The sequence below is a fragment of the Pundamilia nyererei genome, unplaced genomic scaffold (genome assembly GCF_000239375.1).
Source record: "Pundamilia nyererei isolate P.nyererei 1_Seehausen unplaced genomic scaffold, PunNye1.0 scaffold00136, whole genome shotgun sequence".
NCBI classification, from domain to species: Eukaryota; Metazoa; Chordata; class Actinopteri; order Cichliformes; family Cichlidae; genus Pundamilia; species Pundamilia nyererei.
In genome coordinates, this window is record NW_005187537.1 from 477,646 (window position 1) to 502,056 (window position 24,411).

At 39.1% G+C, this 24,411-nt stretch overlaps 1 protein-coding gene across 1 annotated transcript in view; it reads right to left on the reverse strand.

Annotated features, from left to right (window-relative positions):
- Window positions 1-23,462, reverse strand: part of LOC102212940 (zinc finger matrin-type protein 4) — a 58,135-nt gene extending 34,673 nt beyond the window's left edge. The window contains exons 1-2 of the mRNA XM_005743826.2: window positions 23,223-23,462; window positions 7,262-7,378 (exon numbers count right to left, since the gene is read on the reverse strand). Coding sequence (XP_005743883.1) covers window positions 7,262-7,372 — 111 coding nt within the window. The 5' untranslated portion in view covers window positions 7,373-7,378; window positions 23,223-23,462. The remainder of the gene's footprint in view (window positions 1-7,261; window positions 7,379-23,222) is intronic.
- Window positions 23,463-24,411: the final 949 nt, after the last annotated feature.

Here is a 24,411-nt window from a genome sequence, read left to right on the forward strand (position 1 = left end):
ATGATGCTAGTAAACATTTTGCTCCTGGCCAGGTGACTAATGGACTGGGCCTGCCTTAGCTTTGTGGATCCCTGACTAAGATGTGGAGAAGTGTGTTAGTGGTAGAGGACTGAAGACTCTTTGCTTGATCTGCACACATTGAACGCTGTAAAGTGCTAAATGTTGGAAGTGAGGAAAGACTTTTATATCGGAGAGGAGAAATCACATGCTAATATTTAGCGATAGGTACAACTCCACTGTGTGGCAACATGAAATGACAAGCTTTATACTTTGATATACTCCTTTTGACAGGCTATCCATATCCACCTCAATTGCAACCCAGTATCGTGTGTACTAGACAAGCCAGTCCACTGTGGCCATTTCATGCTTTGCCTCTTGAAAACATAAAATTGACACATGCAGAAGTTGCATGACCAGCAGAGGGCGATAGTGAGGGAAAATACGTATGAAGTACATTCCAGGGTCCTTAATCACCAGACACGGTTAAGCTAGACAGCTAATATATATTTACATGTAAATGTGTTAATAATGTCTGCTTAAATGCTTTTCCGTGATTATTTTCATCTTGGCTTGAAATAAAATCTCTCTCTCTGCTGTTACCACATCTTACTGCAACTTCTGCATGTGTGTACATTTCATGTTTTGGAGAGGCAAAGCATGAAATGGCCACTGTAGGCCGACATGTCCATTACACGATTTGCACGACAAATGTGTTCAGAAGAACTTTCAGACCCTAATGATGGATATAAAAAAGAAAAGAAAAGTGGGTCACAGTGGGTGGGAAAATTCATGAAACCCGGTAACCTCAGATGTAATTAAAAACTTCTTGGCGATACTAAGCTTTTCTGTTTTGTGGACATGGTTAATGTCAAGCATAAGCACAAGGAAATTAACCGTGTCTAGAGACCTGGTCTGGAGATATCTAAATGTTGATACTGAGTCACTGTCATAGTCTCTCAGGGCAAAGGTAAATCAATCTTGTGCAACAGACACCATGTAGTAAAGATTTGCATTGTTTATTCAACACATGATATACAGCAACATGATCCTACATGATTCAACATCCTAAAAACTCTAAGTGGTGCAAATTTTATTTATATGTCATCCACCTGACCTATGGAGTTAGGGTTGTGGCCATGTTGACCAACAGACCAACCAGGGGCATTACTAAGTGGGTGGTGGGTACTGGCCACCCCCCAAAATTTGTTGAAGAAGCAGCAGTTAAGCGCGGGATGCACAAAAAGGAGTGAAGAGGCTGAAGCTAACGCCACAAAATGGGCAAAACATTTTCCATTTATCTATGTAGTGCAGCGAGCAGTGTCAGGGTAATAACGTAGTAACGAAGCGCTGTGAGGAGTTAGTTTCTAGACGTTTTTTGGCATCCCGTGTTCGCACTTGCTGTGCGGTCGGTTGCAATGTTAGATCGCACGACTGGTAAGGGAATAAGCTTGAAAATGCTTTATCTTTTCATTCTTTCCCCACCTGGGGATATAGCCTATTAGTTTTATTTTTGATGCACTCTGAGGTCATAGCAAATTAGAACAAGCATCCTAATGAGTGATTTTGCAGAACTACGTTCATTTATAGAGTTGCTAATTATTTGGCATTATTGCAGGCAAACCAGCCTATGAAATGGATGAAACACATCGTGACTGGGTTCCAGCGCTACACAAGGGGCACTCCGAAATCCCTGCTTCAAACATACCATCTTGAAATGCCTATGCCCATCTGTATTGTCTATAACCCCAACATGCACCATGGTGCAAGGACATGATCACTGCTGCTTGCAGCGTTCATTTTTCTTGTATTTCCTTCTGTTCTGCTCTAAACAAGGCGCACTCCAAAACAATTCAATTTGCTCTTCTTACTTTATTGTGTTAACCTGAATATAAAATACTGTAGGAGGCAATCATTCTCTCCTAAAACACTATTCATCGAAGGTTCTTTTACTTTTTTATTTCATTTACTTGTATTTTTTTCAATAAGCAGTGAATTAGTTTACACAAATCCAACTGTGCTAACACAAGGACAGTAATCAATCAAGCTACGTACTGCACTCCTGCTGTCAAAGCGTCACTAGCATAAACACGAATAAACACAACAAGAGCAAAGAAACTGTAAACAGGTATTTAACAACCCTAGAAAAACAATTTATTACATGATACGTACGACATTTTAGCCAATGTTCGGCCACGAGGAGGTTATAATTCAAAATATGCTTGTCATGTAACCATTTCAAATGACAGTAAAAGCCATTTCAGTTGAAAGAAACCTTTCATTTCAAGGCTTTTGCTGTGGAAATTTGCAGGAATATGCAGCACACACGCTCCCCATCATTATCTGAGACTCACCTCTTAATTGACTGTAGATTTTACTGCTGCGCTTGACTATTTTGTTCTGGTTACTAATATGTTATTCTCGCTGCACCTAAGCTTGTGTTTCTTTGTCTGCATTTATTACTGTACTTAAGGGTATAACCAATATAAGCTATAATAAGCCAGAGTGGTGTTTACATGAAAGGACAGCGAGCCGTCCTTGAAGCTGCTAACTGTCACTTTAATGCGGGACAATGAAAATCCCCCGAAACACTGCAGGGTAAAGATTACAGAGTGTGTATGTGTTTTGACAATGCTATCTTGGTTGACACTGCTATCTTCCTCCATACACATAATTTTACTGCCATACTCTGGCTTTCATTCCTTCCTACTATATAACGTATATCATTATCTATAAATTCTAGGGCTGCCATTATTTTTTCAGTGTTGACACGATCAGAAAGATTACACCTTTACTACTACATATGCAGCAAACACAGATTGTTCAACCAAGTGCAGGCACACAAGTAAAGACGGTGATAATGAAGTGCGTCAAGAACAAAAAATGGGGAATTTTTGGATTAATGAGAGATTAATGTGATTAGATCAAAGCAAAAAATATTTGTCAAATGCTTTTATCTGCCAAACCTTTCTATATGACATCATATCCATATGATATGAAAGTAAATGACAAGGCATTGTAGTTGATGCTCCAGTGCTTTGATTGGATTCTTGGCCCTAAGGAGAAGAACCCGACCACGAACTCACGTCTCCTCACTTGTCAGACTACTGTTGATGCATTTTGTCAGTGCCTGTGTGTGTGTCTTGTGTTCATAGGTGTATAAATGGTCATGTAGTTGATGGCTTTGGGATATGGGCTAAAAGCAGGACCTCATGTCACCATGGTTACCCTGCACTGACCCTCCGTGCTCGCCCTTCTCTAATGGACTATCCATGTCTCTCTGTGTTGTCTTCCCCTGTTTCTCTGAGTGTAAAATCAAGTTGGAGGAGATGGACAGGGCTGGAGACAGCTACATAAAAATGTCTCCCACAAAGGCATTTAGAGCTGTGTTATGGCCAGGAGTGACATGGGCAGAAATCAGCCCCAAGATTGAAACCACTAAAGTAAACATAGTTGCAGAGAAGCACTGTGCCACCAGAACACTTAAAAACCTTCCTACCACTCTGGAAAAACTAATTGGAATGGTTTATGGAAGATGATAAGCCCCAGATGTTGATCCAGCTTCCAAACTCCACAGATCCTAATCTGGGCTGAGAACACTTGTGATGTGCCTGAACAAGCCTAATCGATGGAGGCCCATTCTGCAACTAACTGTGCCAGTGCCAGACAGCAAAGGACATTCCCAGGTCTTATATTCATGTCCTGATATGTCAGAGATGCTTTGGCCATTCCATGGTTGAACTTGCAATGTTAGGCATGGCACAGTTATATATGTGTAGTGATGGGAATTAACGAATTAAGTAACGAGTAATCTAACTAATTACGATTCCTAGCGTTACAACGCCGTTACCGTTACTAACAAGAAAATGCTGTCGCGTTACTTTTTTTCAACAAACAGAAGGTTGAAGCTGTCTTCAGCTTACCGCATCTTATATCAGTTGCACGGAAGTAGCTGTCTACGTAAGTAATCTGGGCGCTACAGCTATAAGCAGCTGCGCGTGCTCCCGCGGTCGATAATCACGATCACTTTTTGGCACAACACCTGGAGCAAAACAATCACATGAGTGCTGCTGTTTGACTGAGGAAGATTAAAGTAGTCGCGGTAAGCCAATCACATGACCACTTCAAGATGACAAGGCAACAAGGTGATATATACCAGTTTTTTAAATTGTGTTGATAGGCCACGTAAAACCATGGTGTAGATGATAAACATTATAAATGCGGCGTTTTTTCCTCAACAGTTTCGTCTCGTCTAACATCTAAGGACAGCGCTAGCAAGCGCTCTCTGCTTATGAGCAAAAAATAAAAAAACAAAACAAAAAAACTTAGTTTCTCATGTTGGTGGAAAAATGCACCATGTCGACCAATCAAAAAATGATATGGCAACATGACATTTGGTTGTTTAGGAAGAGGGGGAAGTTTTATGAGTGATGGCGAGAGAGAGGGAGAGAGAAAGAGAGAGAGAAAGAGAACAACAGCAGAAAAAGAGAGAGAGTGAGTACATACACATTGAATGCAGAATACCTGATTGTTAAATAAATAGTTTGAAATGGTTATAAAAAAAGAGGGTAAAAGGTAAATAGCTGCAAATAACTTTGTTGTCTGCAAAACTTGTGCATATGATTTTAAAATTGTAAAATTTATATTTGCATTTAAAGTTATGATTCAATAAACATGTTTGTGATTGTTAAAAAATATAACTTTTACTACTCGGATTTTATGTTTTTTGTCTGATTTCAGATCAATTGTGTTAAGGCAGTATGTCAAAATGAAAACATAACTGTAAATTCAGAAACGTGAGGTTGTGCTGAAAAGAATGATACCAAACAAGGCAAAGTAAATCGTTTTTAGAGGGAAAATGTGGAGGGAAAATCAAAAATGGTTAAAAATGGCCAATTATACCCTGGAGCCAGGAGGGTTAAACATTTTTTTTTAAAGTAAAGTAATAGTTACTTTTCAAGTAATTAATTACTTTTAGAAGCTTGTAACTCAGTTACTAACTCAGTTACTTTTTTGAAGAAGTAACTAGTAACTATAATTAATTACTTTTTCAAAGTAAATTGCCCAACACTGTATATGTGTAAGCAAAAGAATCTTGAATCTGTGAATCTTTGAAAAGTGTTTTGAATCACATGTAGGACATCTCAAAATGGAAAGCAGTATTGATTGGCTCACAATTAGAGAAGTTTCTCATCAAACAGTGAATAAAGCCATCACACATACACTGTCTTATGCTACGGAAGAATAAAAATGTGCCAAGATAATGCTAGAGTTGTCTCTATTCAAATCCAATAAAAAGGACATACTTGTCAGTGTCAGTGGCAGCTGATGGAAATTTCCCCTCTGCCACACACAAAGCGGAGGGGAAAAGGCTATGAAAAAGAATGAAACCAAGAAAAAGACCATGATGGCTGGTGCTGGTGATGGAGGAGCATGTGGTCAAAAAAAAGTAGGCAGACATGCAAAAGACACTGCAATGTGAAAAAAAGTGGAAGGGGAACTGAGAAAAGGAGGCTTACTTAAAGGGACTTAATGAAGTGCTTAAATATATCTTTGTTATAACTTTTACAATCAAATGCTTAAGTGTGTGACAAATGAAACTGAAGATAAAAGAAGAGCTAGTGCAATGGCCCTCAATGCCCTAACACACAAAGCAAAGTTAAAACCTTTCATATAAGGTGCTAAAACCTAAAGCACTCAAACACTGGCAACTTAAGTAAAGGCAGGTCAATACTGATTGATGTGCCAGATTCTTACCAAGTGAAACTGACATTACTAGTCTGAGACCAGACCTGGTCATCTGGTCATGTGTTAATCGCTATGTTTATGTTGTTGAACTGACAGGCCCTGGGAAGATAAAGTAGAAGTACCTGTACAAGAGTGGAGGGCACTTTGATATTTTGGCATTGCAGCAGAGGGTGAAGACTGAGAACAGACGTGTTACGTGTGTCAAGATAGAGTTGCTATAAATTAAAGGAAGGGCTGAAGGAAATGAGCATCTCAGGATAGACGCTCAAGGAGGTGAGGAATTCACTTATTGATGCAGCAGACAGAACCACTGACTGTGACTGAAACAAAGGGGCACATGCTGGGCTTATAGTTGACAGACAGGTCACACACCTGGGTTTGTTCAGCCTTTGGTTTTAACCTTCGATAAAGCGCTGGAACATAATGCATTTGATGGTCCTATTGACCAACAGCAACACCCCTAATTGGCTAAAGACAGCCTGATATTGACCTGGATTTTGTTTATTAGTTAAGTCCATTTTCATTAGTCAAAGCTGAAGCAACTACCTGAAGTTCAACAATTTAATACATATAAATTATCTCAACTCAAAAGAGGATGCATGAATTATTTAAGTGAGACATTTAGGGATGTTTGAAGAACAACTGTGGGACTTCTGACATTTTTTTCCTTTAGTCGGAAATGAGAAATTATTTTTGTTTTTGAAATGTGCTCCTAGTAAATTTGCCCATCTTTGCCCTCAATCTGATTAGAATATAACATTCAAAATATTCCTGCTTGCAAATGATTTGTTTCCTTGTCTCCTTGATCTGCTAACCTCTACAGAGACCTTTAGGAACTGATGAAATGCAATGACTCAGCTTGCCTATTCATCTGCTCTACTCAAGGCTGTGTGTTTTTGTCAGGCTCGGGAGGGACAGAAATAGATTACTGACAAGTGAATGACGTACTGTAGGTGCACATCTATGCAGAAACCTACCGTACACACCATCGTCGCCCTTGCTTTAGTCTGCCTAGATAAGGGCCTCACCCTCATTAGTCTGCTTGTTAATCCCAATTGTATCTTGTAATTAAGTACGACTTTAATGCAGTACACTCACGCAAGCACACATTCACATGCACAAACACACACATTTAGATTCTAGTTAAATAATGCAAGGGCTGAATGGCCATCCAATAAATTACTCTGAGAGAGTCTGCTGAAAGCTATACTACATTAAAATAAAAACAGTGTGTGCACATTTGTTGTTGTGCAAGTAACTAGCATTACAGTGCTGCATTAATACTATGTTTAATGGATGAGCACTATTTTGAACGCCACAAGCAGAAATTGGTACAAATAAGGCATTTGCAAAATGTACCACGCAGGAATCTGCCTGAAAATGCAGTAAACGTTGCAACATTTTGGCTTGCTTTATGCATAAGAACCTTTGTGTCTTCTTCAGTTGTTGAACACATGTTTATTCTGGAATAATATGAGAAAATACCTCAGAAACTGAGCAGAGGAGATGGACTCACCTCATAGTGAGCGGTGCGCTGGGACTCGGAGATGAGCTGGGCATTGCAGATGTTACAATAGCTCTCTGTGAACAAGCCTCCATCCACAACGCCCGCAGACTTCATCTTCATCTGAGACTACAAAAACACACACACACATACACACCCAAACATATGCAAATATGAATATGATTAAAATGCAGGACGGAATAAAATGTCAGTGAACCTTACTGTGTGTGTTTGAGATGCATGAGCATGCAAATATCTCAATTTAGAAATCGTTTTTCCTTCAGAATGACAGATTCATTATGACAGTGCAGCCTAAAATATGTTGATCCTCTCTGTCAGAACATCTTCTCATGGATTTTGGCTCTAGACTTGGAAACAATGGCCTGAGGCTCTTGCGCGAGTTTTCTGCATTTTACTTAGTAATAAACTTTTTAAAAAATATTCAGTAAGCTCTAACATGATGTTGAGAGCGAAAGCTTACTTAGATATGGTTTTATTGATGACAGACACAGCAGAAAAAACAGAATTGGTTCCTGACTTTTTTAAATATCAAAAGTGCAAATACTCAAAAACAAGAATCTGATTTACTAAAGTGATTTATTTTCGCCCTAATCTTAACAAATTCCTAATTTGAGGTATATTTTTATTTTAATTGACTAAATCAAACCTGGTAATAAAACCAGTAATGTAAGTTTTTCTTTCAAATCTGGATCAGAAGATTTAAATTTTTAAATCCAAGCCTCACCATGCTGGCTCAGCTATCACAGTTATCTCAGTGTTTAAGGTCGATAATCTCATACATGTTTTCCATGTAATGTCAGAATTTACTGTGAGCATTTTAAAGGACTCTTAAAATTACTTACAGTATTTTAGAGACAAAATATAACCATATATAACAGACCATAAAAATACAGTGTTGTTGTTCATTTTCTGATATCATATGTGTTTACTGTTATTAGTTTTATTACAATAACTATAACTCTGCACTGTTTTCTTTAGAAATTAAACACCATAGTATGGATTTGTTTGCATATAGTTAGTGGACATTTATGCAAAAAAAAAAAAAAAAACCCACCAAAAGAAACAAGAAAAAACCTTTTTGACTACCATCTGCTTTTATTTTTATTAGCATTACAGGCCAGACAAATGAGAATGTGATGACTTCAGAAATAATGAAGCACAAATGTCTGCTTCTTTGCACAAATGTGAACAGGGAAAGTACAAATGAGTCACGACTTTATTTTAGACATTAATGAGCTTGTGACATCATAGATGTATTCTTAAAATGTGCACATTAATTTACCCCAAATCATTTGGGCAGAATTTTTACTCTGGGTGAAGTTTTTTTTATTTATTAATATCCCGATCATATTGTGAACCAACCTCAATGAGAGTTTGCATGGTTCAGTAAAATTCCTTACAGTACACAGTTTTTTTAATAATAGGGTAATAATCATTAAGCTTGGCTTCTAATGACTGGTTTACAATAGATATTTGGAACCATGCTTTCTTTTTATTCTCGTGCTTGTGTTTTTACTGCCTTTGCCACAGACATGAGCTAAATTAACGCGCTATCTTAGACTGCTAAACTTAGATTTTACTATATTCATCTTAGTCTGCTTTGTGCCATTTAGAAAGTGCAACTTGTGGAGGTGTTCTTGTAAAAATGAACCAGGTAAAAAATTTCAGCTGTGCCAACCATAATAAGCAGTAGTGTATGTAATGGAAATGCTGTAAGCAACTGAAACTCCCAGGAAGTTTTGAACATTGGAAGGAAAGTAATAATGTTGTAAGGCAGAGAGAGGGTTTAACATCTCTGTGAACCTGTTTCCAGTAACATTTCCCTGTGAGAAAAGGTGTGTTTATACCTGGTGAGCGCTGGGAACCACTTAAACCATAGAAACATGAGCATCCTACTGGGAGTGATGGCTCGAAGCCTAGTACAGTGCTTTGCTTATATACAGAGTACAATAATAGAAACAGCTTAATGATCTGCTCTGGGGTCTTATGTTCAATTTTCTATTCTCTTCATTATGTGCGCCCTATAGGCACTGCTCTGACATGTTAAGAGTGAGTAACTGGTCTGTAGGGAATAGTGAACAAACCAAAGCCATTAAAACCGTCTGAGGTCTTTTCGCAAAGGAAGTGGCAGGTCGGAGGGCTTGTAGAGGCAAAGTTATTCACAGCTACGAAGTACAAGGATCCTGTCGAGGTCAGCTCTGGTAATTTTGAAAGAATAGGGCCTTTTGTGTATCTTGAGAATTACAACATTTGTGATGAGATCAGACAAAATGTACTCCACGTGTCAGCAGGGAAAATGAATTTTCTTTGTTTCACACCTAGTGTTTAATTCCATTTAGCCAATATGTTTGCACAACACTCCACACACACACACACACACACACACACACACACACACACACACACACACACACACACAGAGTTAGTGGTAATTACTCCTGTCTGTTAATCTTGTCTGTTTAGTGCACCCTGGACCTTCCAATTAACCGCAGATGTATGGACATTTCTTTCATTATCTAATTGAAGCTGCAGTGAGACCCACATAATGCACATTAAAATGAAAAGGCACTGCATTTGATTTACAGTAACAGAATTTACTATCGTCTTTACTTGTGTTCAGTAAGTTATACATGCTTGAGAGGCACAATATTCAATCTCATATGCCACAGATGACAAGCTGTAAACTTGTTTTGTCTGGAGGCCTAGATGCATTATTACCTCCACAACGTGAAGTATGAGGCATGATGGAACAGATATATCTTGGAAACTGACACATTAAATTTGCAGCAGAATTTACAGGAAAAGACCTTGCACCGCCAGCCTGGACGTCAGCCAGGCGGAAACGAGTCTATCTTTTAATCTTTAGGCTAATTAAAAATGATTGTGACTGCAGAAATATCCTTATCTTCCTAATATCTCAATTACCTCTGAATATTACATGCAAGATGGGGGATGTAGACTAATTAATAGAGGCAATCTGTTAGCAAGATTAATAGAATGGCAGACCCAATGAAGCGAAAAGATGGAGAGACAGATAGTGGGATACCTAATTGAAGATGGAACGAAAGAGGGAAAAAAAGGTTGGGGAGGCAGCAGGAGGGTTAAATAGATGCGCTCTTCCTGCTTTAGTATCAATTTGAACCACAGGGCATGTATTATATATGTGTTATATTTAGTATCAGTGGAAAGTTTACCTTCAGCTCATCTTTTGATTTTGTCTTGTTAGTTTAATTTAGAACCTTTTTTTTCACTTGGATGCATGCAGAAGTCATTGCAGACGACGTGATCACTTGTGACAAAATAAAGAGAGTTTTTAAATAGAAGGGGAGTGGGAGTGAAGCTGTTGTATAGTCAAGCCCAGAAAAGCTATTTTCTTAATGAGCTACTTCTTAGTAATAAAACCGTTTGGTAACTAAAATAGTGTGAACACATGGATTTCCTGCCAAACTTGCAAACTTGGGGAAGTTCATTAATAGACTCTTACGTCAAAGAACTGATCCATGACATATAGTTTGGTGTGTGACGAATGGTATGAATTATTGCTGCAACCCAATTAATTCATACAGTCATTAAGGACTTAACTGTTCTCAACTTGTATGTGCATGAGCCAATAACACTTACAAAAGCAATAACAATTGCAATATAATTCGTAATTCACTTTTAACTATTTCAATTTTGACTTAAAAATGCACAGTAACATTATAATTTTGTCATTTTTAATCAATATTGTTTAAAAGAGCTCCATCAAACACTAATACGGTGCTGGTGCCCAATCTAGAATGGGTGGAGATGATTCTACATTGGCCACTAACTCTGCATCAGCAGGAAAAGGGGAAAGTGCGGTGGTAATTTCTGGCAGCACCAGCACAGCAAAACAAAATTCCTGGGCCAAAGCTTGAACTACTGATCGGTAGCTATCAGAAGGGCTACCACAAGAAACTGGACAAGGATTAGAAGAGGCAGCTCAAAGATTTCATCCACTGTGATTTTCTTCTGACAGAATTTGTAAAAAGAGAAGTGGCTGACGCACTGCACTGTACAGAGTCAGCAGAGAGCTAATGTGTTCTGTTGATATAGGAAGACTGATTAAGAACTAGACTTAACTTCTGGTGAGAGTTAACAAATTGTGCATGTTTAATAAAAATGGCACACACAGTCTGCCCAGCTCACAATTCCCAGCATGCTGTAGCTGAAGGACAGCAACTGTTGTACTGCCAAAACTTTCCATATAGAGCTTGCATTTTAGAGTTTTCGCTCCCTGAATTGACATGAACAGACAGAAATGCAATTTAGAAAGTAATTATTTGGCTTACACTTGCACCAAAAGGTCGTTGATAGTGCATACAGTTTCAGTGATAACTTAAATGAAACGTCATTTTTTAGACTTGATCCTGAAAAAGTGTTATTAGTGACAGAATCTCATCAGCTAAATGCCACCATATCAGCAAAAAGGGTATATTAGGGCTCATAAAGGACTCATTGTACTAATCATTATGCTTCAGTTCACCTCATTGTTGCAAACTTAACTCATTTAGTGGCTTTTCGTAGACTTGCAGTGACTTTATCCAATAAATAAATAAATAAAGTGTTGAAAATTCTGCAACAGTACTGTTTCACAGTCATTTTACTTATTAAACCAAAATTCAATATATAACCCTAATTCCAAAAAAGTTTGGAGACTGCAAAATATAAATAAAAACAAAATAAAATGATTTCAGAATGACAATGGTTACTCTAGTTTGTATTTACAATAGAACCCTGAAAAATATAGAAATAAGAAAAAGATAAAGTAATTTTAATTCAATGGTTGCAACACATTTAAAAAAAATGGGATGGGAGCAACAAAAGGCTGTAGATTTGATAACACCAATAACTGTCCTTTTAGAAGTCTACCTATTCACAATCTACCTGTTCTGTCCTCCAAGTATAAAGTCATGCTACTACACAGGAAATGTATTTGAAATGTATTATTTCTCTTTTATTGCTTTGGTGTAGGACAGGGGTGGGGAACTCCAGGCCTCAAGGGCCGGTGTCCTGCAGGTTTTAGATATCACCCGGGGTCAACACACCTGAATCAAATGATTAGTTCATTACCAGTCTGGAAAACGTCAAGACATGTTGAGGAGGCGATTTAGCCATTTAAATCAGCTGTTGGATCAAGGACACATCTAAATACTGCAGGACACCAGCCCTTGAGGCCTGGCCCTCCTACACAATGGAAATCTCATTGTGACATTCTAGAGAAAAGGTTCTGATGTGAAGTTGTCAGATGATCTAATGAAGCTGGATACACACTGGAAGTGATTTGCTGTAACCATGAAAGGGAATGACATTCTGTGACATTCTCAACAAGCGAGCCACTGTATCAACTACCAATGAGAGTGAAGAATATTGCTGATTGACACAGCATCTGCACAGACGGGATGCTTTTAGTCACCTAAAATGCAATGAATGTGTGGACCAAAGGCCAAAATACATAGAAAAGATGTGTTTCAGAATACCCATGCAGATGTGGACAGGGGTTTGAAGGGTCTGGTAGAGCAATAGATATGAAGAGCTTGGAACCTGATAGGGTAGCACACAAGGTTTGAGAAAAGTACACTATATTGCCAAAAGTATTCACTCCTCCATCCAAATCATTGAATTCAGGTGTTATAATCACTTCCATGGCCACAGATGTATAAAATCAAGCACCTAGGTAGACTGCTTCTATGAACATCTCATATAAACAATCAGTACAAACCTCCAGACTTAGTGTGGCCTTCAGATCGACGAGTCTGGGTTTGACGGTTGCCAGAACAGTATTTGTCTGACTGCATTGTGCCAAGTGTAAAGTTTGGTGAATAGGGATTATGGTGTGGGGTTGTTGCAAGGTCCATAAAGACATGGATGAGCAAGTTGGGAGTGGAAGAACTTGACTGGCCTGCACAGGGTCCTGACCTCAACCATATAGAACACCCTTGAGAAGAATTAGAGTGGAGACTGTGAGCCAGGCCTTTTCATCCAACATCATTGCCTGACCCCAATAATAAGCTTCTTAAGAATGGTAAAGAAAATATCCCATAAACACACTCCTAAACCTTGTGGAAAGCCTTCTTGGAAGAGTTGAAGCTGTTATAGCGCAAAGCATGGTCTGCCGTCACATTAAACACTATAGGTTGAGAATTGGATGTCACTCAAGTTCATATGTGTGTGAAGGCAGACTAGGCAATACTTTTGGCAATATAGTGTATGAAAGCAAAAACAAGGCTTAGAATTAAAATGTGAAAGAAAGTTAAAAGTCTTTAAGAGTTAAAGTGAAGACAGAAAACAAAAACAGCATCTCCAATTAAAAATGAAAAAACCTCCAAACTCCATTGGACAGAACTATAAAAAGTAAATGAGTCTTAGCCGGCACATGCACAAACCTTCTGTCTTCATTGGAAGGAATATAAAGACAAAAGAGAACGCTCTTTTAAGACCACATCAAGTATTTAACATCGATGTGAACTTTGAAACTTCCTTAGAATCTCAGCCTCTGGCCCACTCTTCATTAAATAGCTGGCCTTGGAATAGAAGGAACTTTTTGTTCTTTCTAATAAATGCAGCTAGTGGGGCTGTTTTTGTCACATAAGCTTAGAATATTAATTAGGTTGTAATAGTACTTGCAACTAGATAGTGTAATAAAGCCCTACCCTACTGTAGACAAACGTATAGCATCAAGTATTTGCCCAGTGGGGAACTTTAGAGACACTACTCCTATCACAGATACATAAAATGTGTCCTTAAGATGAACTTAGAGGGTGAAAAAGAAAAAAACTGAGACATTTTTTACAAGATCCTATCTTCCCTTCCCCCATTTCTCAGTTTATTCATTTATGCTCCATCAGGGGGTAGCTGCTGTGAGCTGGACTGTCTCTCCTCCTCTTCCATTTTCTATGCTCACATTTTCATACAGCTTCTATCTCATTCAAAATAAAGTGCTCCCCTCATTTAACTGTCAAATTATGCATACGGACGTTGAAATATTGACATCAGCCTGTGAGCCAATGGCCTGTCGAATGAGTCACAAGCCGCAATGACAAGAGCAAGGGTTGGAGGTTAATAATATGGAACCCTATATCGCAAAGGCGCTGTGGCGTCACTTTGATGTTCCACATTACAGTTTTTTTTCTTGTTTCACGCCTGGCAATGTAATCTTTCCCAACACTGTCTCCCCTTTGTCAAACCCCTACACACACACACAAACACACACAAACACATGCACACACGCTCCAAGATTCATAACCCTCCCCTTTGTACAGTAGCAATCAAAGGTAATAGACTGAGGGAACAAAGTCTTCAAAGGAGCTGAAGCCAGAGTCTGAATCCAAATACACATTCATTCTGTTTGCACTGCAGGAGCTTACTTTGTACTATTCTTGTTAAATACTGCAAACTGCATACGTACACAACCTCAAATACAGCGTGGGTACAAGCAAATGGATTTGCTGTCAAATAAAAAAAAAATAAAGCCAAAAGCTTAAGATATGGAAACAGAGGTCCCGTCTGTTCCCCCAGAGTTAAATTCAACAAGTTCAATCAAGAAGTAAAAGAAGAAAGTGTGTGATTGCGATGCAGAAAGAAAATCAACAATGCTTTATTCCAAAATTGGCTGTGTGATCTTCTAAATTTATGTCTGCATTTTTTCTGTGCATTTGTGCTTTTTAATACATTTTACAGTTCTCACACATCAATTTGCGTTGCGAATCTGAGTGACAATTGCACCGTCAACTCCTGAAATCTTCTCGCAATAACCTTGGTGACAGCTCTGAGATGCTATACTTCTTGTCCAAGTTTCCTTCTATAATGACTGAGGAGTGAATGTTACCTTGAACCGAGGTCAGTACTTCAGCCAGTTTTCTGTATAAGTCAAAAAAGCTGGACTGCTCTAGATTTATAAAATGTCAGGATTTTAATCATTACTTATTATTAATCTCTGGCTGTCTTCCAGGTCCTGTCCTCCTACCCTCAACCCCAGCCAGTCATGGCAGACGGCTGCTTCCTCTGAGCCTGGTTCTGCTGGAGGTTTCTTCCTGATAAAAGGGAGTTTTCGCTTGCTCGTAAAGTGTTTTTCTCTGTGTTATATAAAGTCTTTATCTTTATCTTACCTGAGGCAACTGTTGTTGTAAATGAGCAATATATAAATTGATTTGAATTGAATTGAATGTTGACCCTGTAGGTATTACACTGTTTGCATGCACATAATCTTTGAATTTTTTTCTTTCCTTTTTTTAATTCATTTAAATTGTTTGTTCATTAATTAAAGAAAATACCAGACTTTTAAAACAATCTTCTCTGTCAGCCATGACCAAAGAGCACACAATATAAACGCACAACAATCGTGACTGCTTGACAACTGCCACTGCAATGTTAAAGTAAGAAATTTCATAACATCAACTGTTTAAAAAAGTTTAAATGACATAAATACGGATCGCAGCACCATTTTTGGCCACTTATTTTGGAAAACAACGAGTGTGTAATCACTCACATGGTACAACCAATCTCATCCCTAATTCTGATAGTTAAAGACAGTCACAGTATGCTTTTTATCTCACTGTCTCTTATCTTCATCTCATTTGCCTCTTTTCTCTCCCAGTGGTGGAAATATGCCCTTTAGGGCAGGGATTATTCATGAAAGATGGTGTAGGCTCGACTTATCCACTCTTGGGAGAGAAGAGGAGATAAGCTGCAGTATTATGCACCTTACTACTGGAATGAATTTTAGTGAAACTTAAAGTTGGAGACTCACATTCGTCCAAGAGGTATATACTGGTATTTTATGTAATATTTGAGATGGATGTATATGTGAATTCTGAACTTATCCCAGCCAAGGAGATGATCATTATAATAGTAATAATAACAGTAATAGTGACTTAACAAAATAAGCTTAACAGAAACAAAACAAAATTGTAAAAACACATTTTCCTGATTAGTCATCCTTTAGCATACAGACTCAATTATGTCTATTGTGCAACGCACAAGAATTTTTCAGTGTAACTTATTAGGGGTTTGGCAGCTTTGACAGATGGCTGGCAGCTCAGGTAGCTGTAGCTGATTTGAGCTCATTAGAATCACTGAGCCTTTTAACAATGTTTATGGTTTTGGTGTTATGTCTTTTTAGCAGAATACACAATATGGGCTGCTGTCTATGACAAAAACACAGTGAGCCAACCACCACCAACACCAGCAGATGCCATGGCAGCCCAAATCATCATAGACTGTGGAAACTTCACATTGGACATCAAACACTTTGGATTCTGTGCCTCTCAATCCTTCCTCCAGTTTCTGGGACCCCGATTTCCAAATGAAATACAAAATTCTTTTAAATCTGAAAAGAGGCATTTTCAGACGAAAGCACAGTTAGCACAGGTAAGATGCATCTGACGATATTCAGTTTTTTAAGGTACACTGGTACATAGATATTTACTTCTGTTAAATGCACCAATCCACACAGACTACTAGAGTTTAGACTCTGATTATGCACCTGTTTTCTGGCTTTGCTGTCAATGCAAAGCGATCAATGAAACGACTAAATCTATCAACACTGTTTATTGCTTCATTTTAGTGTTTCCATTAAGAATATTTATGCTGTCAGTCAGCTTGGTGAAGACAGTTTATCTGAACGCTCTCCTTTCAGCTCCTCTGTACTTCTGAGAGACAGACTGGTTCTGAAGGCAGTGATACTGAAGGCAGATCGGTACTGGTGTGGATTGAATAGATCAAATGCTTCAGTGGTGCTTTTGTGTTTTGTGTGTGTCTGATTTTCCATAAGTGAAAGTGTCTATTAGTCATCTCTATTTATCAATGCATTTATATTTTATAACCTCTCTGGCTTGATGAGACCCTTGTATTCATGAGGGTACTCTGTTAGTTTTATCTCTGAAAATCTCTCTCAGTGGACCATTAGTTGTTAATGGTATTAATAACAGATCTAACCCTTTAGGCCATAATATGGGCTCATTAGAGGGAGAAAGAAGACCATTATCCTGGGCAAAGTTAGGTTTGCAGTTTAACAGCTCACATTTCCGCGTAGTGTCTCTCTGCCTGTGTGTGTGTATTCAGTAACAGACTTCTAGGCAAACTGAGTTAATGGTGGGAGACCGAAGGCAGCCTGAAATTTGAATGGGGGCTGTTAAGTTACTTTAACATATGGGAAATGCCATGTTAGAAAGCAACAAAACTGTTGGGGTTTATCAGTTTCATTAGCAACTGATTGGATTTTCCTTTTATATGCTTATATAGTTTGCCCCCTTTTGGCCAGATGTTCTTTTTCTATGTTATGGGACTTTCTGGACATGTTTTCATTTTAAAATCTCTATTTGAAAAAGGTAAAACAACTTTTGACAAAATGCAGACTTGGTATTTGGATGGCACCCCCCCCAAAAAACTATGTGACATCAAAGAACAGTCTGAAGATCCAATATAAGCACAAAAGTGGAGAGGAACTTTGTACAAAAGAACATGCTGCAAGGATTTTGGCTTTTAATGGTTGTCTCAGTGTACATTATGGCAGCAGCTATACACACAGAGACCCGTTCTGACAGGCAGTGAATGGAAGTGGGATCAAGGCACTAAAGATAAGTCAGTATTTTCATGAATATATTTTCCCAAGTCCAAACAAAAAGTCATACAGGAATAATATTGTTCCTTTTTTTCCACATAGAAACCATATTATACAAGCAGATTAGAGCAGAAGTGAGCAAGCAGACAGATTTCCCAAGAGCACCTCAATGCTAAAGATATACATTTGAGACCAAGCAGGAGGGAGATGCACACAATACGAGAACATACTGGAAAGACACAGAAGTAAAAAATTAATCGGGCATAAAATTTAGTGGAACAACTAAAACGACACAAGCCACATAACTCTGACATGATTTCATAAAGCTAATTGCCAATCGCTCTTCCTAATTACCAAAACAAGCTTGTTTAGCTTCAAAATTCACAGAAGCATCAATACATACAGATTATCCCACAGCATCATTCAGTTAAATAACTGCATGTCTTCTTATCGCATGTCTGACTATGAAGCAGGTGTGTGAGTAGATACAGTACAATACAGCTGAGAGTTGATTTTCTATTTACATCCTCAGAGGACGTTACAAAGACATCATGGTACGATCATCTGTCAGTCACAGGGCTTCTGTTTTACATATGTGTGTAATGTGTGCCTGTGTAAAGTGTGTGAATGCAAGCTGAAGTGACAAACCCATTGATGTTACTTTTGCGTGACAATTTTACTCTTGCATGTCAGCAGGCAATATTATCTGATGCAACATTAAAGCGTACAAATACTGTACACCACTAATTGCTGATGTATGCGCAGAGAGCTGTTCAGCTGCACAGAGCCAAGCCTGGTAACTGCAGTTGTGATAAAGGATGCTGCCTGCAACTTCAAATTTGACAATTAATTTTGTATACATTTTGCACTGTAGAGATTTTTTTTCAGTGTGCTTTTTAAAAAAATTTTTTTTAAAATTTCAGTACAAATAGAGGCTTGACTTTTAGAGCTTGCTCGGCCCTTGGGTGTTTGTTTGAGAATTGTACTTCCATCAGCTGCGGCTCCAAGACCAGGGAAGCAATTAATGAGATTGATTACTGCAACTAGCTCAACTCCTGAAACAAAGGGAATAAACTCCATGTTGAAATTAACCAGACAAGAAAGCAACTAAAACTTTAAGCCATTTTAAGTTGAGCTAAAACTTAAACATTCTGTAACTTTTAAAATAATGCTTTCCTCCACAAGTCTGCATGATGACACAGTGGTTAGGACTGTTGCCTCACAAGGTCTTTCTTGCTTTCTGTTCTCCCTGTGTCTGCATGTGTTTTATCTAGGTATTCTGGCTTGCATGCAGTTAGTGGGGTTAGGTTAGGCTGAGTTGGTGATTCTAAATTGCCCATATGTATATCTCTGTGTTAGCCCTGCAACAGAGTTGCAACCTGCCCAGAGTGTAACCCGCCTCTCCCCCTATGGCAGGTATTCATTCAATCTAGATATCCACGTTTTGACACTTCAGTATGTGCCAATAAAGATGTGGATATATGAGCAATAGAATTGTTTCCTGGTTTTTTTCCAAGTCAAACTCCACAGGCAGAGCATTAAACGTTAATAAACACTCACTTCCATGGCATTTTTGGAGTGAGTGTTTTGGTTTTGGGTCAAAGCCAGAGACCTAGCTTAAACATCAGTGGTGATCCTTCATATAAAAGCTAGGTAAGTTTGACCAGAGAAGTCGTTTTCTCTCTGTGTCACTTTGATGGTAAATTTATAGATGTGATCAGATCAGAACAGGGCTGCAGGCAGTGATCAAAGAATAACAGCTGGGAGCGGTGCAGCCCTGCAATAAGAGATGACCTTGAATGGTCATAACTTTAAATCAAGCAGAGTTATGGAACTTTGCAGTTGCACCTCGTGTGAGTTTGGGAATCCAATTAAAAATGAAAAGCTGGTTTTTATTTCGCGTTTGAGAAATATTTTCAATACAGTACAGCACCGATTCTTTTATAGAGCAGCAAGGTTATAGGTATATGAGTTTGTACAGCCTCCACATGAACATTGTACTGCTATCGACAAAGTTAGCACACTCGCAGCACTGTGTTCACGCTGTGTGTGCATGGATGGCCACACACACGTCCTCACAAAGCAACGTGATACTGATATGACTGAATGTAAAAAACATGCTGTGCATCACACAAACAGATGTATACACACAGAGACACACACTGGCATGAAGTAAATAGGGTATGACCTTGCAGCACCTAGCCTATATAAATAGCCTGTATAAAGTGTCTTTGCTTCTTCGACTTGCATCTGTTCCTTTTGGTGTGAGTGTGTTTTTGAGAACTGAGTCTGAAAAAGAAATAAAAAGCAAAAGCATGAATTCTACATCTGATAAGCATTTTTTTTTCTTTGCTCATTCACTAATGCACCCACAATATTCCCCACTCCTCCCCATGTTCCCTCCCTATCTGGCAGCAGGCCAGTTTCCTAACACGTTGATGGAGCAAAAGAAAATTGATTTCTAAAGAGCTGCTATGCCCGGATATGAAATACGTAACCAGTTATTAGTCTAACCCCGATATTAACACAACACGACAACCGTGTCAAGATGTATATTTGAGATGTCGCTCTTGTTTCCTTTGAGAGATACATAAAAAAGGCTAAAAATGATAAACTGCCACTTGTTCAAAGCATTACAAATCAATGTCAGTATTGCATAGTTTTGATGATATCTACTTTGTTTGAGAGAAAAAGGAGAACAAAAAGCTCTAGTTGGCAATGCATTGATGCTGCTATGAGACGGACTCAGTATCTTGATTGTGTAGACAGTCAGAGCGAGCGGGTCCATATTACTTACTATGCTGCTATTAATGAGAGGCCAAATGGCCCACACACTGATGTACTGTACATGGTCTCTCTTGCACGTACACTTATTAACACAGAAGCAGATGCACCCGTGCAAAGACAGCACACAGTGAGCAGTAAGGTCAGGGCTCACAGTGACTGAGAAAAAGATATTTGAAGAAGATATGCTGCCTGTTGCTATGGAGCACTCTGAGAGGAAAACATACACACAAAGACGCACACCTACACATGATGCTCTATCAATCCTAAAGAAAATGGACCAATCGCACACCCGGGAAGATAAACACACATATACATGCATGTATATACGCACACGCTCAATCAATCATTGTCCTATTACAGAAAGTAATGAAGCTGCAGCGTCTTTCAAGAGCATCACAGCTTCAGTTATTGCCCTCGGACTCTGTGTGTGTGTGTGTGTGTGTCAGCGTTTGTGTCTTTTCCTTCATATGTTTTATTTATATTTAGAAAGGAAAAAGGGGCCATTCTTCAAGAACAACATTGCTCTTCCATTTGTTCCTTTAGGACAGGGTGAATTATGCCAGTTGGTTAATCAGATTCTTCACCAGAGAGGCTCAGACAGAGGCACAGCGAGGGGGAGAATGAAATAGGCAACCATACTTCTAGACGCCTCAGAATTGGGAAGAACAACGGCACGGCATAATGTGTGGCATAATGAGCATGCCTGTTAATTTGCTTTATTTTTTGAAGGGTGATTTAAAAACTTTAATTAGACTATGAACTCTGTTGTTCATCATAGAGGGAACTGGCACAAATAGCTGGAACAATTCTATTCACGTCAATAACAATACGTTAAATGAGCCATTATACTCTTCATGAACCCGAAAGAGAAGAATACAATAGAATGTAAAGCATAAAACATATTTACCATTGTAAATAAATGAATATGTTGTAAAGCAGTGGTAGATGATTTAGCACTCTATGTACTTTAAATCCTCTCAGACACTTTTTTTTTTAAAAATCTATGTCCATAAACTGGCACTTTGCAATAATTCATTTGCTTTAGCTCTCATATTTTTGAACTGGGAACCTTTTACTGTAATTATTTAACAAATTTCACAGTGATATGAATGATTAGTTAGTTGTTGCCTTCAGAGGGTGTTTTTCTTTTCCGTTCCAGTGCTCAGAGACCCAGCCCACCTGCCTGCCTTCCTGCTGCACTGACCTAAAGTACAGTAAAAGTCAGTGCTGGCTGAATCGATCACAGTGTAGGACTGAAGATCACTTGCGATGACTTGTGATCGATAGTGTAACTCTATGTAAACAGAGCATGAAGGTTCAGTGCTGTTCGGACAGTTGAGGCAAATGTGGGAAAAACTGAACCAGTGCCACTCAGTGGAAGTCATATATGCTCATTTTAGGGACAAAACAAAAGACTGAAAAGGACACTGAGATGATGGCCGCATGTGATATTAGTAAGTGTAATTGTCCAAATTCATATTTCATCACATCGTGCTTAAGTGAGGGATTTTTAAGGAAAGCCTGTGCTGTTTATGTGTGTCTGTATGTGTGTGTCTGTCCTGTTGATGGGTAGGTGAATGCCTGAAAAGACCATAAGCTCTTATCACTCTGCTACAGACACCCGGTATCAAGCTGACTGGACATTCCTCCCAAAGTGACAGATGCTAGCAACAAGAGTGCTCTAAATGAGAATGGATATGGAGCAGTGAAGCAGCATCAAAACTAATCCATATTACATCCGACGCGTCTCATTTTCATGTTTCACAGGAAGTCATTGAATGTGGACCAGATGCTTTGAACAGTTTCAGAATGAGAAAATTTCCTGCACACAATTTAAACTCAAGCTCAACTTTCTGTAACTTTACTGAAAAGTGAACTCGACCAGGGATGTTTAAATCATTCCAATAAGAAAATTAATCTAATACTATTTCAGCAATGCACTGTTCATTAAAGTCATTTAACCAGCAGTCCATCTGTTCTCTGGTTTCATGTTTTCTAGTGTTGCATGCTCTCTTTGTGTCACTCCACTCTTTAGATTGCAAATGTTTAGACTCTGGCATGCTGTGATTGACGGCTTTTCTGATATTTTGTAGATCAGACAAATAAATTAACAACCTAGATTAACCGGCAATGAAAACAATTTTTAGCTGCAGACCCAAATCAGATTTCTCCACATCAGTTTAACTTATCATGTTCAACACACTCAGAGATGGCCCCAGTGGATGAATGAATAATAAATAACTCAAAGTGCTGCTTTTTTAAATAATAAAGCAGCTAAGAAAGATGTTATGAGCATTAGATGAAAACCTGTGACACCATGCAGCAGCATGGCTGTACGTCAACATACACTGATACCACGTTTCTGGTTTGCCTACAGTTAGAGAACAAAAACAAAGTTTGCAAAGGTTTTCCCCAAACCGACGATGAGTATCCCAGCAATTCCACGTGATGCTCTGAGTGGTGTAAGAACTTAGGTATTCTACAACAAAAAATCAAACAAGGCCAATCAATACAACAAGTCATCCGATGAACAAACTGATGGGGGGGACATAGCGACGGTGGAGTTTAGAGTCCATCGCTCACCTTCCGCAGAGGCACTGACTCCTCTCCGCGAACCCGATGCACCTGCGCACCTGCACCGCGAAATCCGTCAAAACTTAGCGCCAGTCCTCCCAGTGTAGCTGTTTGATTTGTTCCTCGTCTTAAGCTGCGATGTCCCCCTCCAAGAAAAACTCCCTCGCGCCGCCGTCTGTCGTGATGCGCTTGTCCCCTAGCGACTCCTCTCCAATCCTCGGTATCGCGGAGGTAAGAAGGAACGAAGCTCTGTTGATATCATCCACCACTACTCCGCGCGAAAGGCACCGCGGAGAGGAAACACATAGAGGGAGAGAAAACACACACACACACACAAAGCGAGCTATCCCAGCTTGAAGTAAGCGAGAGGGGGACAGAGAAGAAGAAAAAAGTGTGAGCAGCCTTCACTGGGATGAATGAGAGACAGAAAGCGCTCTCGGCTCACGCAGCGTGTGAGTGATACACGGAACGCTCGATTTGTAGAGTGAGTGAGTGGGAGCACTGGTCGAGTGAGTAGGTCTTCGCACCCACACGCATGTCATATTACACGAGCATAACCCGAGAGAGCACCCAGATTCCCTGTCATTCCAGTCACTGTAATATCGATGCTCTGTTTCCATGACCCCCCTTTACAAAGTAAGGCGTCTTTGCTCACACTCACTTTTTAATCCCCATCATTTCATTATAAGGCATATCATGCACTGTTACTGTCTTGTTGAGAAGATGTAGTGTAGTTTCCAGCTGTGTGGTCTTCATCAAGCACTCAGAAGAACCACAGGGTTCATGTGCAGAGGTGCCCCGAAACCGTAATCAAGGCTGGGAATTTGACTTCATCCCAGGCCTCTCTGTCAAACAAACCACCAGAATGCAAATTCCATTTGTAGGCTAAATCAATGCATTGATGTAACACTTACAAGACTAGTCATGAATATTTCCACTGTGCTCGTTTGAGAGAAAAGTTATCCAGATTTATTTTCATTTTCAAGAGGAAAAAAGTATACAAAATGTACTACTTACCAAGAAATGCATCTGAATGATAACTTTTAAAGGTTTGTTAGGGCAACTGTGTGCTGCAAACACTTACACCTGCGAAGAATCAGAAAACACACAACTCATAGCATAATAATCTCTTTCCTCCACCTTTACTTTTCTTCTGACCACCTGTGCAGCCGGGCTTCTATATGCATGTTTGCCACAT